Consider the following 15,205-nt stretch of genomic DNA (forward strand, 5'->3'; position numbering starts at 1 on the left):
TTTTTTATATATTTTCCTAGCACACAGGACCGAGTCACCGGCCTCATGTCCCACCACTACAGTTGGGAGCATTTTTTTTTCCTTTTCTTTTGGTGAACAGGAAACGCCGTTGCCAATGTTGGCAGATGACGTTTTTATTTTGTGTTGTATTGTCTGAGTGTTTGTTCCGGTCAATGAAATGGATTAGAGAGTCTTAATTGTGAAGCTCGCACGTAACTCAAAAATGGGCTTTCAACGCAAACGGACACACAAAAAAAACAATTAGGTGATAGCTAGAAATGGGTAATGTTGGAAAAAGTTGGATTTTGCCGCACTATAGTTAAGGACGTGGATTTTTTATTTTTTTTGCAAGTGGACATGACTGCACTGAGGCTGGACTGACCATGGACGAGCAGGTAACAGGAGGTGCTGAGGGTTCCCGCCTCATTAGTGGCAGTACACGTGAAGCGCCCGCTGTCCTCGGCAAAGGCTTCGCGGATCAACAAACGGGCACACCCGTCGTCGTGGTAGCTGATATGGAAGTCCGTGGAGCTGTCAATCTTGTAGTCCTCTCGGAACCACATGACTACGGGGGTGGGCTGGCCACTGATCTGGCACTCCAGTGTCACAGACTCGCCTTCGGTCACATTTGTGTTCTTCAGAGCCTGAAAAAGCAACCAATCACCTTGACAGCACTTTCAGTTTGAAGTATGACTGATTTGTGCAGTCAGACTCACAGAAACTAAAGCCGGTGGAACCACACTGTCACGGTGGGGAGTTGGGACAGCTTCTTCTACCACCTGGATACACCAATGTTTGAGCACAACTAAATCAAACATACCAATTCAACATCTTCACAAGCAAAGACACTTGAATGAAATGTACATGCAGAGAGCGATCATGAAATGATGAAAACGTGAAAAGCTTACTAGTGACTTAACATAGAAACATGAGATGAAATCAGAAGAAAGGGGGGAAAAACCTCGAACTACCGACCAGTGACAGAAAGGCGGAAGAAATCTCGACCCCGGGATTCTGTTTCCTCCCACGTCCCATAAACGTGCATTCATTTGGAGAGTCGGTGTGATTGTTTGTTTCTATGTGCCCTGTGATTGGCAGGCAACCAGTTCAGGGTGTACCCCGCCTCCTGCCCGAAAATGGCTGGCATAGGCTCCAGCACTACCGTGACCCACGTGAGAATAAGCAGGTCAGATGATGGATGGATGGATGGAGGATGTTTTGACGAATTGGTCCGACATCGCATCACGTCCTCTCTCCCAGCCATTCAAACCTAAACCACTTTTCCAACAGAGCTAAAAGATCGAGAACAGTGCAACGCAGGTCTCTGTTGACTTTCCCAAAACAGTCCTGGAGAGAATGACAATCAAAATGAGCGGACTTCCTCTCACCATCTGCTTTGTACATAGGGTCAGGGCGGGTTCCCATCCCTCCGTAGAACTGAGCCTCAACAGCGGCTCCCCGCAGGGGTGCGGCTTTGAGTGGACTGACTCATTGCGGCGCCACATCCCTGCCGAGAACTGCTCGTAAACTACAAACCCAATTCCAATTATGGTGGAATGTTATGTGAACAAACAGAATACGACGATTTGCAAATCATGCTCATTGAATACACTAACAACACAAGATATTTAATGAATTTTAATTGTTTTCATTTTTAGCCAATAACCATGAATTTCGAATTTTCTGTCTGCAAGACTTTCCAAAAAGCCGGGGCAGGGTCATGTTTACTCATGTGTTCCATCACCGTTCCAATCTATTCTTGTTTCCTTCACCTGTGTGACATAGATGAGCTGCTGTTCCTGGTCCAGCTGGGCCAAGCTGCTGCCGGAACCTGCCTCATTCGGGAGGCCAGCCTGCTTCCAGGGGGGAAGGACGTCAGACTGGTACGTGCCCATTGGGGACATGACGGCCCTTGAAGTGAGAGAGAGTTTGATGACCCTGCCACTTGTCCAAAATCAAAACTTTATTGCCAGCTGAACACGGCCGTGACAGGATCAGACTGGCCAACCAATCAGGAAAAAAAGGTGAGAGTCGGCAACTCATCCTCACACATCCACCAACTTGTTGCAATCAAAAACAGCATCCCAACTTGTTCTCACTCTTTGAACCCTTTGGCTCCAGAGCCCCAAAAACCAGTATTCCTTTGTCCTTACCTGCCAGGTGTGGACGTCGGGGCTTTGACGTGTCTGACAGGCGAGGGTGACTGCTGCCGTCCCGCCGTCGCCCTGCTGATGGCTGATGGCTGAGATGGCGATGACGACGTAGGTTTGGGTGCGGTTTTGTGCTCCAGGAGATCTGTCAGCTCCACACCTTCCACCTGCATCTCCATGGTAGCCATAGTCTGAAAACTGGCCTCTACCCGCTACCGTGGAAAAGAGCAATATTTGAATTAAGAAACAGTCAGTGATCCCTCTGAATCTGCGCATCATCCCATCCATCCATCCATCCATCCATTTTCCTCCGCTTATCCTTGTCAGGTTCCTAGAGAGGCCCCATAGCTCAGTGGTTTGGTTAGACCTTGGGTTGTGGGTTTGTATCTCGCTACTCCCCAAGAGGGGTTCCGTCAGGATGGGCCTCAGGCGTTCAGAAAAATGTGTATTTTCCTTTTTTTTCCCGGACTCCATCCAAAGTCATCCGTGTACTGCATTAAGATATTGGAACATTGTGGCTGATTCCTATTTTGAAGATTGGAGCAATCTATTAGTGGATTGAATGTAAGACTGAAATCTCCTTGTTAATACATGATTTAGGTGATCTTTTATTTTTGGGGGTGAATAATTAACATGGATTTTGACCTTCTTGAAATATTTGATGTGGCAGTTTTGGATGAAACCCCGAGGACAGATGCCTCGCCTGACTCTGAGTTGGACGGCCTTGAAGTAATTTGTAATTTTTGGATTCCAAAACATCTGATTGAAAATTAAAAAAAAAAAAAATGAAAGAAAAAAAAAAAAAAAGAGTGAATTGCGCATGGATTAGATCAGTTTCTGTACCTGTTCCAGTCTGGTCTGATGACTCGTCTGTGAACCGGGAACCAGGGTCTTGGTTTTCTTAGCCGGGACAACTTCCTCGCCTGTATGTCCACAAAATGCTCCAGCGTTATGGATGGCTCCTTTCCCAACCCCTTCAAGTCTATCTCGATTCATTCACTTGTATATTTTCCATCCATCCATTCATTCATTCATTCATTCATTTTCTCGAGCCCTTGGTCTCATTAAGGTGGCCCAATATCAGCTTTTTGGGAGCAGTGTAACGTTCCCGGCTTTTACAAACGCGTAGCGTAAATCAACACCGCAGACACTCACCGTGAACCAGCAACTCGGCGGACGACGTGGCTCGACCGCTACTGTTGCTGGCTGTCACCGAGTATGTCCCGGAGTCTTCTGGGAAGGCCTCAGCGATTAGCAGACTGTACTGGTCTCCGTCCTGGGTGATGGTGAAGTCGGCCGAGCTCTGGATCTCGGCTCCCTCCCGGTAGAACGTGACGGCCGGTGACGGGATGCCGGTGACTCTCACGCTGAGTTTCACCTGGCTGCCCTGCCTCACCGTCGAGCTCTGAAGTCTCTGAAGGAAACTGGGAGGCGAGGTCTCAGCTGTACGGGAAAAACATTTGAGTTTGTGCCTCAGTCAAGGAGAGGTGGGTTCTATCAACAGCACTTGTTAACAGGTGCTTTTAAAGAGGAAGAAGCGTTAAAATCATAAAGGGGACGTTTAGTAGGTCAGAGTACCCCAAGACCATGTGAGCTTTTCAAGAGAACATTGAGTTGGGTACAGGGACTTAAGAGCACCTGAAGTCTTGAAAAAGACCAAGTATGTCACAGGAGTGAAAGACTACCTGAGGACTTGAAGGGGACCGGGAATTTATGACTACCTGCGGTCTCGAATGGGACGTCGAATAGGTCAGAGTTTTTTTTCTAAAGACCACCTTTAAGTCTCTAAGTGGATGAGGACTTAAAGCCTACTTGAGGTTTTGAAGGGGACATAGAGTCGGTCCCAAGTGTTACACACCACCCGAAGGGTCTAGCCTGGCTCTCACCTGTAACGACGAGTTCTGCAGTGCTGGTGGCTTGTCCTGCTCCATTTGTGGCCCGGACCGAAAACCTCCCGCTGTGCGCTGCGTTGACGCCTTCGATGATCAGAACAGCGTGGCCGTCGCTGAACGAGATCTGAACGCCGGGCAACGTGGCGGTCGACAGAACCTGCCCATCGCGGAACCAGGACACCTCGGGAACCGGAGCACCTGGACGGAAGACGACAACTGGAGTCATGTGGTGTTCAGTTGAGTTTGAGAGGTGGCCTCGGATAGTGTTGTCTGATCCATCCAGCTGTGCTGTAACACATTCAATGGAGGTTCCACACTGAAAGTTTGTGCCCACTTGTCTCGATTTTGTCATTTTCATCTTCGGCTTTTTAGATACATGCATTATAAATTCCTAGCGACGGGACCAACATTCAGTTTAAATCATTCCGTAATTAACGGAGCTGGAGTGTCCCAATTGGTCATTGTTGGTCTGATGATTCTGGACTATGTAGTCCGCGTGACCGAGCTCCTGATGTGGGGATGAGGAAGAACAAATGATCAATCCTTCATTCCCGACTCCATACTCACTCATCTTATCGGGATTTTGACTGCATTTTTCAGTCGCATATTGAAAAAGCGTTGGCCTCACAGTTCTGAGGTCCCAGGTTCGATCCCGGAGGACTTTGCATGTTTTCTCCGGGTGGGCACTGCGCTCTCCTCCCACATCCCAAAAACGTGCCCCATTAATTGGACACTCTAAATTGACCCGTCGATGTGATGGTGAGTGCGCCTGTTTGTAGTTGGGTACTTTGAGTCTTTCTTACCGCACACTTGCGCCCGGAAGGTGGCAGCACTACCCTCTAGTGCCACCACGCTCTGAAGCGGTTGTGTAAAGGTTGGCGCCTGTGTCGACATTTTCTTCTTCTTCTTCTTCTTGTTTGCTTGGCAGCCTAAAACAAAAACATTTGGAGCAGGAACTTTCTTCAAAAACTCACTGAACCGCACCGTTCACACCAGACCAACAACACATGACTAACATAACTACTGGCTATTGTTTGAATTATTATTATTATTATTATGTTACTTTTTTGTTATTATTAGTACGACTAATTACAAGTGGTTTTTTTTTTTTGTTTGTTTTTTTTTACTATTACTATTGGTGAGGTGGTTCAGGTGGAAAGTGTTGGCCTCGCAGTTTTGAGATCCCGGGTTCAATCCCGGACCCGCCTGTGTGGCGTTCGCATGTTGTCCCTGTGCCTGCGTGGCTTTTCTCCGGGTGGGCACTCCCCTTGCCTCACACATCACAAAAATGCGCAACATTAATTGGACACTCAAAATTGCCCCGAGGTGGGATTGTGAGTGCGGCTGTTTGTCTCCATGTGCGTTGCGATTGGCTGCCAACCAGTTCAGGGTGTAGCCTGCCTCCTGCCCGTCACCCTCGTGAGGTTAAGCAGCTAAGAAAATGGATGGACTATTGGTACAATTGTGTTATTGTTCTGTTGTTGTTGAAATGACTAAATTGTTTTGTGTCATGATCCTGCCGGTTCAGCCCTGGCTGCGCCTCATCCTGGCTGATTGGCCCCAGCGTATATAGGACCGTGGGGACGACTGGTCCGGCGCCAGATCGTTGCGGGCGAGGAGTGGGTGGACGAGGACGGCGTCTTTGTTGCCGCGCAGCGGGAGGCACAAGGGAGCGCCCGGCCTTGGCCTCTCCTCTGGCCGCCACGCGGAGGTCCCGGGTAGATGGCCAAGCGGGTTCCCTCAAATGGATTGGTGGACTCGGACCTACCGGGCGAAGACGCTCGGGAGCTAGAGCCAACTGACTGGGATTAAAGATCGGGCAAAGGGATTCATAGTCGAAACAATCCGAGTCGGAGTCAGGGAGGCTGTCATATAAATCACGGTCCTCCTCGTAGTCCGAAAAATCAAATTCCAATAGAATGTGAGGTGCTGGACGGGTCGTGGTCGGGACGTATTCATAGCTTGGCGGCGGAGCGTGTGACACGAAAGCGGAGAACGTCACGGAGCCTACCCAGATCAGACAGGCTCGGTCCTCCGGCGGTCGGTCTACCTTGCGTCGGTCTTTCCCGCTGGGTCCCGTTTTGGCCAGATCGCTCCGTCACGACCCATCGAGACGGAGGTACGACCCAAACGCAGGAGTACACGGGAGACGCAGAGGTAATTTGGGAAAAACGGGGATCAGCAGCGGTAGTCGGGACGTCGGGCGTAAAGAGCAGGTCAGCGGGCAGGAAGGAGTCGGTACACGGGAGATCGATCAATGCGGGCAGAAGTGCCAAAGGAGTCGGGCTTCCGGGGTCGGTCGGTGCACACGGGAAAAGGATCAGAGCTACGGGAGCGCTGGAACGGGGCACGAACCGCAACGATCTGGCGCCGGACCAGTCGTCCCCACGGTCCTTTATACGCTGGGGCCAATCAGCCAGGATGAGGCGCAGGTGTGGCAGTCAGCGCAGCCAGGGCTGGACCAGACATTTTGTTTGAATTGTGGAGTTGGACTACACAGATATGATTACAGTAATCCCTCTCTACATCGCGGACACCCCACCCCCACCCCCCAAAAAAAAGCCGGATCACTACGTACTAATGCGCGATGACGTGGACCGCTGAAGGAAAAAAATTCATAAAAAACGCCAGCATACATAAGTACAGCAGTGTAGTGGGAAGCCACATTGATAGGGGATAATGCAGCATTCCCAGCAAGACGACAACAAACAAAAAAAGTCATTTACCCCACTTTTTGCAGGTGGGTCTGATAGCAATTAACTGCAAAAAAAACGAGGGATTACTGTATATATATATATATATATAAAGTGCAAAAAGCTCATCCTGTATTTAAAATCTAGGAGGCAACATAACATTAACCTTAAAACTGTTTGGGAGCATCATTCAGCTTTCAACAGGCATTGTGAAAGACATTTTGCAGGCAATAATTCCGTTTTACACCAAGAAAAAAATGACAAGGATATCAACGTGGGTAAAAAACCAAAAAAATTCAACAAAGTTGAAAGCGACCATTCAGATTTATACTTCATAGTCGGCTTGATTTGGTGAGTAATGTATTTTATTGTTGATTGTAAGTTTGCAAAACACTGATCTACACCCGAGAGGCTGACTGCTTGAAAAGTAGATCATGGGGTAAGTAAAAGTCTGAGCACCCCTGTTCTAATAAATAACTCTTGTTAATTTTCCACTGTTGTTGTCATTACTAATAACCATTTTTCATGACTATGTGTGCAATTAAAGAACTGGGACTAACCCAAAGTACTAATGTGACTTTTGGGTAGTTTGTGAGACTGCGTCACGTCAGTCACGTCAGCAAAGATCTTTGCTGGCAGACCAGTCCGACACTTGACTGCCCCCAAAATCACTGAGCAAGTTATTAATAGGTGTACGGGTATGTTTGGCTGAGACGGAGATGACGGACGGCGGCAGCTGAAGGAGGCGACTTGACAAACCGGACCCGGTGGGATCATAAACATACACTCCACACAATATGTATACATACATACAGAGAGAGAGAGAGAGAGAGAGAGAGAGAGAGAGAAAAAACATTTTAGGAGATGTTTAGTCTTTATAACGTCCCTTTCTGTGATTTTCTTTTTTTTTTTTTTTTTTTTTGACAAAAGTTCTTGAAAGGAAAAGTCCTTGATCGGTTTTGAACAAATAATGCCTCATCTGCAATAATAAATAATCATCATCACGCCCACGTTTCAGTGGACATCCTGTTCCAATCAATTGAAGATGTCAATCAGGCTTCGGATCGGCCAAAAGAAAGGCTCCGCCCCCTTGTGAAGACAACCTTTGTTTTTTCTCTCGTGGGTTTTCATCCTCAGGCTCGCAGGTGAGCTTTAGCTGATCCCACCTGACTTTTACATCCAAGACTGGTCACCAAGCAACACATTCAGACCCGAGCACGCTTTGGAGTCCTCAATAAACCTAACGTGCAGGTTTGCCGGCTACTCTGACAAACACAAGCTCAACGTCACAACCGTGAGGCGGTCGCACTAACCACTCAAACGACGCCCGGGAAGGCCAAAAGTTACGTCGGACCTCAAAAGTTGGCATCCGATCGATTGGGTTCAGCCCAAATGTGTTGAGACGTGAATTATTGAAGCGAGTCGACTCAATAATTCTTGAGGGATGAAAAAGTTGAAATTGGAACTGGGTGTCAGTGAGCGGCACTGGCTGAATGCTGCACATTGCTGCTAAAATTAGAATTTTGATTGACAGGCAGCATGTGGCACAGGTTGGGGGCGGGGGGGAGGGGGCGCGGTCAAGTGACGATTCCCTTAAAAAGCCATCGGCCCCTGACCCCAAAGCTATTTTGGATTTCTGTCCAATTTGTTGCAATCTGAGCACAAAGTGAGCCATTTTTTCTGAAATGAATGCCACGATTCTGTTTATGAAGGGGCGACGGGGAGATCCGGGCGGGTGTCCGTCCGTGTTATTACTCACGTGAAAGGCCGCCTGCCGATGTTGGGACGGAGCCCCCCGCCCCCGATAAAGACGGGCAGCTTCGTGATCCTCCGAGTTTCTCCTCAAAGTTGGGCCCCCCGAAAGACAAAACTACACCCCCGTGTAGTCCTCCAGCCGAGGCAGGCTGGGAATGAAAACTGCTCAGGGGGGGCAGTACCCGCTGTCAGCCTCTTATACCGGGTGGGGAAGGGGCGCACCACCACCACCACTTCTCCCCGGAGACTTCTCATTGGCTGAGCTGACACGCAGGAGGGCATCATGGGATGTGAAAGCTGCAACTTAACAATGACAGCCACCGACAACACCCCCCCCCCCCCCCACCCACGGAGCCTGCACCAAAGTCAGCCAATCAATTTGACACATATGAGAAATTGGGGGCAACAACTGCGGATTACGTTCATTGAAAGTATTCTGTGAGTAAAAGGTAAAGTCATGAAAAAAATACAAGTCCAGACACCTGAAAAGGTCACTGATGTGAAAAATAAGCAAAAAAAAAAAAAAAAACAACAACAAAAAAAAAAAAACAAAGAGATGAAGCCCATCCATTTTCCCAAGTGCTCATCCTCACGCGAGTCACCGACGCCCGTCCCGGCTCACTCCGGGCGAGAGGCGCGACCCCGGACTGTTCGCCGTCCCAAAGGTGCGCTGAACAAAAGCTGTAAGAAGCACTTGTGTCCACTAGAGGGAGCTAAAGCCAAGCTTAAAAACAGATTGGAAAAAAGACTGGCTCGTGACATGCTGACTCCGGGCGCCCCGCGGGCCACACCCGGAACCGGTCGCCTGCCAATCGCAAGGCCCAGAGAAAGAAAGAACATGGACAATTTAGAAACCTACCCTGGCGTGGTTTGGGGATGTTGGAAGTCAATGGATTACCAGAAGAATATCCTCGTCCAGAGTTCTTCAACCAGTGTGCCAGTGTGCCGTGAGAAATGATCCAATTTGTGGGCCTGTGCGGTCTAGCGCCCGGTAGAGTGACCGTGTAGTACTCTTCCATACTAGTGGGTAGCTAATTGCCTTGTGCTTGGAGACAAGTGAACTAGTGACCCACGGATGCAGCGACAGGTGGACGGCAAGACGACGGTGAAAGTGATGAGGAGGCTTTTGAAGAGGGAACATGCTGACCCTGAAGTGGACCCTGGACAAAGCCAGATGAAGGCCCCCAGTATCAGTGGAGGTCAAAAGAGGGAATGCAACGGAGCCATCTTGCATTCGGATTGACTTTTAGCGGAAACGCGACGGCATCGAATCCGTCGTGCGCGGCATGCGGATGGTCGACTCTGTGAAGTCCCAACCAGGGAAGTGGCGGGAAGAGCCGATGGCCAGGACGCGGAGGCTCCGACGGGATCGTGTCCGAGAGCCCGCAATACACGAGTGATTCTCTTGATTGTTCAGTTGATTTCTCGGCAGCTTTTCACCTGTGTGGAGCACATCTGCCTCACAGTTCTGAGGACAGGGTTCAAATCCCAGCCTCACCTGTGTGCAGTTTCTTCCCGCTTGAAGACTTCTTCTTTCATCAAGTGAGACATTGAAGGGCTTTCCTCGCTCCACGTGGCAAAGCGAGCCGGGACTAAACCCGACCCGTTCGGAGCGTAGGTGGGCCGCATGATTTTGCTGGACTTGGTGTGCGGCTCTCATCCGGCGTGTCGATTCACGTTGGGATCGTGCGGCCGTGCTTTGGAAATGTATGTCAACGTCGCACGTGATGGATTTGCACGATTGATTTTGGGCCTCGCGGGAGGTCCTCCGCCGGACGGCGGGCAGGCCGCTCTCGGAGTTGCCAACGTTGACCTGGAAAGGCCTGCTGGAGCCGTTTGGCAAAGCTCGCCGTGAGGCTGCAGCGTGTGTCGAAATGTTTTGTGTGTTGACCTGACGGATGTCGGCTCGTTTTGCGTCGCTCTTCTCGCAAGTCCTATTCCGCATTTGATCTCCTGCCAGCGGTTTTTTTCCTCCACCCACGGGACCAGCGTGACGTCTCAGCTGGACCGCGTCGGGTCCTCGCCGGTCTTGAGCGGACCGCGTCCGGTCCCCGACGGTCTTCCCGACGACTCGGCCGTACAAAGCGTCCATTGAGGCGTTTCCGTCAGAGCGGGTCCGCGTGACAGCGACATTGAGGTTCCCGTGACAACCGCCGCGGGTCGACGACCTCCCCCCGGCGCTTCTCGGCCTGCGCCAAAGTCCGCTGCCGGTTTTTGGCTCTCTGGCCGGCTTCCCGAGCCCTTCTTTGGAATCAGATGTGAAAGTGCTGATCGGCGAGTGGTTGCCATGAAAAGCCTCCTCTCGTTCGCATGAGCACAACATTCAAGCCACTTTTCTCAACATGTTGGTGTCAATGAACACAGCATTTCATATTTCGTGGGTGTTCCTGTCAGCATATTCCTGATGTTGTGGTCACATTAATGTGCTGTTGCTCCTCGTGTTGTGCTCACGTGAACGTGACGTTCCTCACATTGTGGCCACGTTAACATCATTCATGTTGTGGCCATTTTAACATGATATTCCTCATGTTGTGCTAATATTAATAAGAGATTCCTCGCATGGAGGTCATGGGAACCGTTTTCCTTGTTGTCATGTTAACTCAACTTGCGGTCATGTGAATGTAATTTTCATCAAGTTTTCGTCACGTAAACGCTGTTGTCATCCATCCATTTTCTGAGCCGCTCATCCTCACAAGGGTGGCGGCAATGCCCCGGCTGGAGGCGGGGTGCGCCCTGAACTGGTTGCCCGTTGTTATGTCAATGGATATTGCTGACGCCGCGTGCGTTAACGTGATCATTTGGAACATTGTGATGTTCCTCCTGCGATCATGTTAACTTGGTGTCCCTCGTGGTCATTTGAATGCGATATTCCTCATGTTGCGGTCCCGTTATGTTGCTTATGTCGAATGTGCTGATTTTTCTCATGTTGTGCTCATGTAAATGTGATGATCCTAATACAATGACCTGCTCTCACTTGAGGAGCTCATCTGGATTAGTGACTTAGGTGCATCAGCGTTGTCCCCCCACTGGGTCTGGATGTTGTTTCCCAGCAGGAAGTCCAGGACAGATGGCGAGACCCCCGCTGACTGGAGGTGCATTTGTCGAGTGGGGGTGGGAGGGGAACCCTCATTTATTGAGTTGGGGTTGGGGTTGGGGGGCAGCTATCCGGCTCACCCAACTCGAGTCGCCTGTAACTCTCGCGGCCAGCGGGCCGGAGATGAGCGCGAGGACGCGGCACGTCGGGGAAAACGGACACAAACGCAAAAGCTGCAATGGGCGGGGCCAGGTGTGGCCGTTGTCGCAGCTGGTGCCTGGATCCACCTTTGTTACACTTGGTGTGTAACACCTGATCAGGGGTCACACGAGGTGCATCCTGACCTACAGGAAGACGAAACCTTCCCGCAAGCACCTCCCATACACGGAGTTACCCTCAGGTGTCCTACATTTTGCGGAAAATAAAGACTCAAAGATACTATTTAGTTCAAAGTGGGGACAACCAGTTGAGAGAATGGATGGATGGATGGATGGATGGAAAGAGGTTTGTTTTCGAAAAGGTCTTATTTTGGGAAAATGAGGGAAGTGTTTCCATCAACCCCTATATTGAGTAAAAATGTCACTTGTCGGGATGTGGGTCACCGGGTTCCCCCTCTGGGTCGGGTGGAGCGTGAGCTGGGTGGGGGCCGAAGGCGGGGACCTTGGCGATCCCATCTCCGGCTACGGAATCTGGCTCTAGGGATGTGGAATGTCACCTCTCCGGCAGGTAAGGAGCCCCGGCTGGTGTGTGAGGTCGAGAGGTTCCGCCCCGCCTCCGCACATGGCTCGGGTTCCGGTACCAGTCTTCTTGAGAGGGGTTGGACTCACCACGGACTGCCCACACGCACTTATGTCATCGGACATGCGGCCGAGTGTCTTGGACGCTCAGGTGAAGGGATGGCCGCAGCTGTCCACTGATCACCACCTGGTTTTGAGTTGGCTACAATGGTGGGGGAAAATGCTGGTCCGACCTGGCGGGTCCAAACGTACTGTGAGGCCCTGCTGGGAACATCTGGCAGAATCCCCTGACAAAAGGAGTTTCAACAAGCACATCTGAAAGAACTGCCCGTGTTCCGGGGCAGTGAACATTCATTCTGAGCAGACCGTGGCCTGCACCTTTATCGCGAAGGCGACCGACCGGAGCCGTGGCTGTAAGGTAGTCTTTTGTGGCACTGTTCCAGTGGTGAACTGGTCTATTCAGGGGGAATGGAGAGGAGCCTCCCTTGGGAAGTCAAACCTCAGATTCAGGAGGAGCTGTACGGTTTTCATCCTGGCCACTGTTCAGTGGACCAGCTCTAAGCCCTCAGCTGGGTCCTTGGGCCGTTTGCCCAACCAGTCTACATGTTTTGTGGACTGGGAGAAGGTGTTTGACCGCATCCCTCGGGGAGTCTTGTTGGAGGTGCTTCGGGAGTACGGGATGCGGAAACCCCTGATACGAGTTGATTGGGCCGTGTAAATCCGCCACTAGGACGTTACATACTAGGCTACTTACCATGAAGTTACTTTCCAGAAGGCTTGCTTCATCAATTTTAGATGATTTTGTCTAATTTCTTTCGAGAAAATGTTCATAAATATGGAGGTGGGGGGTGGGGGGGGGATCTTGTTTTCGTCGTATTTAGAAAATTCAAAACATTTTGGGGGAAAAAAGTCACATTGTTTCTTTAGTGTAAAAAAGTAATACAATTTATTTAAAAATATATATATATTTTTTGGGCAATAGTCTTTCATTTTGAGGGTGAAAAGTCATTTTTATGAAGAAATAATTTAGTTATTTAAAGACCTCTTCTTACCGGATGGCTCTGGACTATGACTACCTTCCCAGCGTTCGTGGGGGTTGAACAGGGCAGAGGGAAATTTACAAGGTGCTGCTCATATTTCTTGATTTTGTGACACCTCAAACGAAATAAACAACAAAAGCAAGACTGACAAAGGGCTTTTGATAGCAACGTAGATATGTATTCATTTATTTGCTGGAAACTTGGGTTGGAGATGCTTGTTGATTTGGTTTTGGAATTGATCCTTCACTGAATTTTATTTTTTCTATTTTTGACTTGTTTTTTTTTTTTTTTTTTGGTCAGGGTACCTGACTATTTTTTGCCTGGGTCCACGCGCATTTCCTGACTCGGCCGCTATCTTCCAAGCCTCACGACGTTATCTGAGCTCGACCGACTGTCGGTAGGAAGCTGGACGTGACCGCTGGGTGACACGCTGTCACTCAAGCGACTGACGGTGACCACTCATACAGATGACGCCCTTTCCTGTCACGCATCAACGTGAAAGCCCCGATGTGATCAACGCTGGCGACTTTACTTTATTACAACAAATTCAATTATTTTGGTCAACTTATGTTCACCAAACTGTGGCGTGGGGGTCTAGCGGTGAGCATGTCTGCCTCTCGAATCTGAGTTTGGGGGGTATGAATCCAGGTTGGCTGGTTTTCCAGTGTACCAGGGAAAACCCCATGCAACCACTCCATATTCTGCTACTCGGTACTTCGGTACTCCAGTGTTCTTCCATGTTCAAAATCCCCCATCGGTGTGAGGACTTATTTGCCTCGCAGTCCATGACACACCCAAAGGCAGTCGGGACGGGCGGGAGGTCACCCGCAACAAAACAGAACGTTAATTGAATGAGTTATACAAACCCAATTCCACCGAAGTTGGGACGTTGTGTAACTTCTAAATAAAAACAGTGGAAGGACAAGATATTTAATGTTCAAACTGATAAACTTGTTTTTTGCAAAAAAAAATCCCCACCTTCGAATTTTATGGCTGCAACGTGTTCCCAAAAAGCTGGCATGACCTAACCTGGTCACCTTTTCTTTGAACCACATTCAAACGAATAAATGTTTGGGAACTGAGGCCACGAATTGCTGAAGCTTTTCTTTCCCATTCTTGCTTGACGTACACGTTCGGCTGTTCAACAGTCATATTTAGTCCTCTTTTACTACAAAGCCACGCTGTTGTAACCCGTAGTTTGGCATTGCCTCGCTGATATCAGCGGGTGTGTCCATGAAAAAGAAGTTGCTTGAATGCCAGCTCATGCTTCTCCACAACCTGTACAGTGAAGGAAATAAGTATTTGAACACCCTGCTTTATTACAACTTCTCCCACTTAGAAATTACGGAGGGGTCTGAAATTTTCATCGTAGGGGAGAGAGAAAATCTAAAAAGAAAAATCCAGAGATCACAATGTATGTTTTTTTTTATTATTATTATTATTTGTGTGATACAGCTGCAAACAAGTATTTCTGTTTATTTTGGAGGGCACTTCCTGTTCATCTTTGAGAGAATTCCTAAATAATTTTGGGCGCTTTAGGTTGACTTCCTGTTCATTTTGTGGCAATTTCTGTTTATTTGGGGGGGGGGGTACTTCCTGTTCTTTGTGGGGCACTTCTGTTTCACCCGCGTTCAGTTATTTGGTGAATAATGAAGAATAACATGGTAAAAAAATAAAATAAAATAAAAAGAGAAATTTGGGAGTTTGGGAATTGCAAATGGTTCCCTAGCCGAATTAAATGAGCAAACTTTTTGAATTTGGAATGGCCAGGGAGCATGCGCAAAGTCGTCACAGTCAGGTTAATGTTACATAGTGACGTCACTCCAGGGCTTTGCCTGGCGCAACAAGTTTGACGTCATAGCCGTGAATGGACCTCCTCTGGACGCTGAGGATGGGGGGGGGGG

At 49.2% G+C, this 15,205-nt stretch overlaps 1 protein-coding gene across 1 annotated transcript in view; it reads right to left on the minus strand.

The window, feature by feature from the left end:
* Window positions 1–6,391, minus strand: part of ttn.1 (titin, tandem duplicate 1) — a gene marked incomplete at its 3' end in the record, with an annotated part of 159,120 nt that extends 152,729 nt beyond the window's left edge. Inside the window, 9 exon segments of the mRNA XM_061822179.1 lie at window positions 383–644; window positions 717–779; window positions 1,773–1,911; window positions 2,154–2,362; window positions 2,994–3,073; window positions 3,306–3,593; window positions 4,037–4,240; window positions 4,846–4,971; window positions 6,054–6,391. Coding sequence (XP_061678163.1) covers window positions 383–644; window positions 717–779; window positions 1,773–1,911; window positions 2,154–2,362; window positions 2,994–3,073; window positions 3,306–3,593; window positions 4,037–4,240; window positions 4,846–4,936 — 1,336 coding nt within the window.
* Window positions 6,392–15,205: the final 8,814 nt, after the last annotated feature.

This window comes from Syngnathoides biaculeatus, chromosome 6, assembly GCF_019802595.1.
Source record: "Syngnathoides biaculeatus isolate LvHL_M chromosome 6, ASM1980259v1, whole genome shotgun sequence".
NCBI classification, from domain to species: Eukaryota; Metazoa; Chordata; class Actinopteri; order Syngnathiformes; family Syngnathidae; genus Syngnathoides; species Syngnathoides biaculeatus.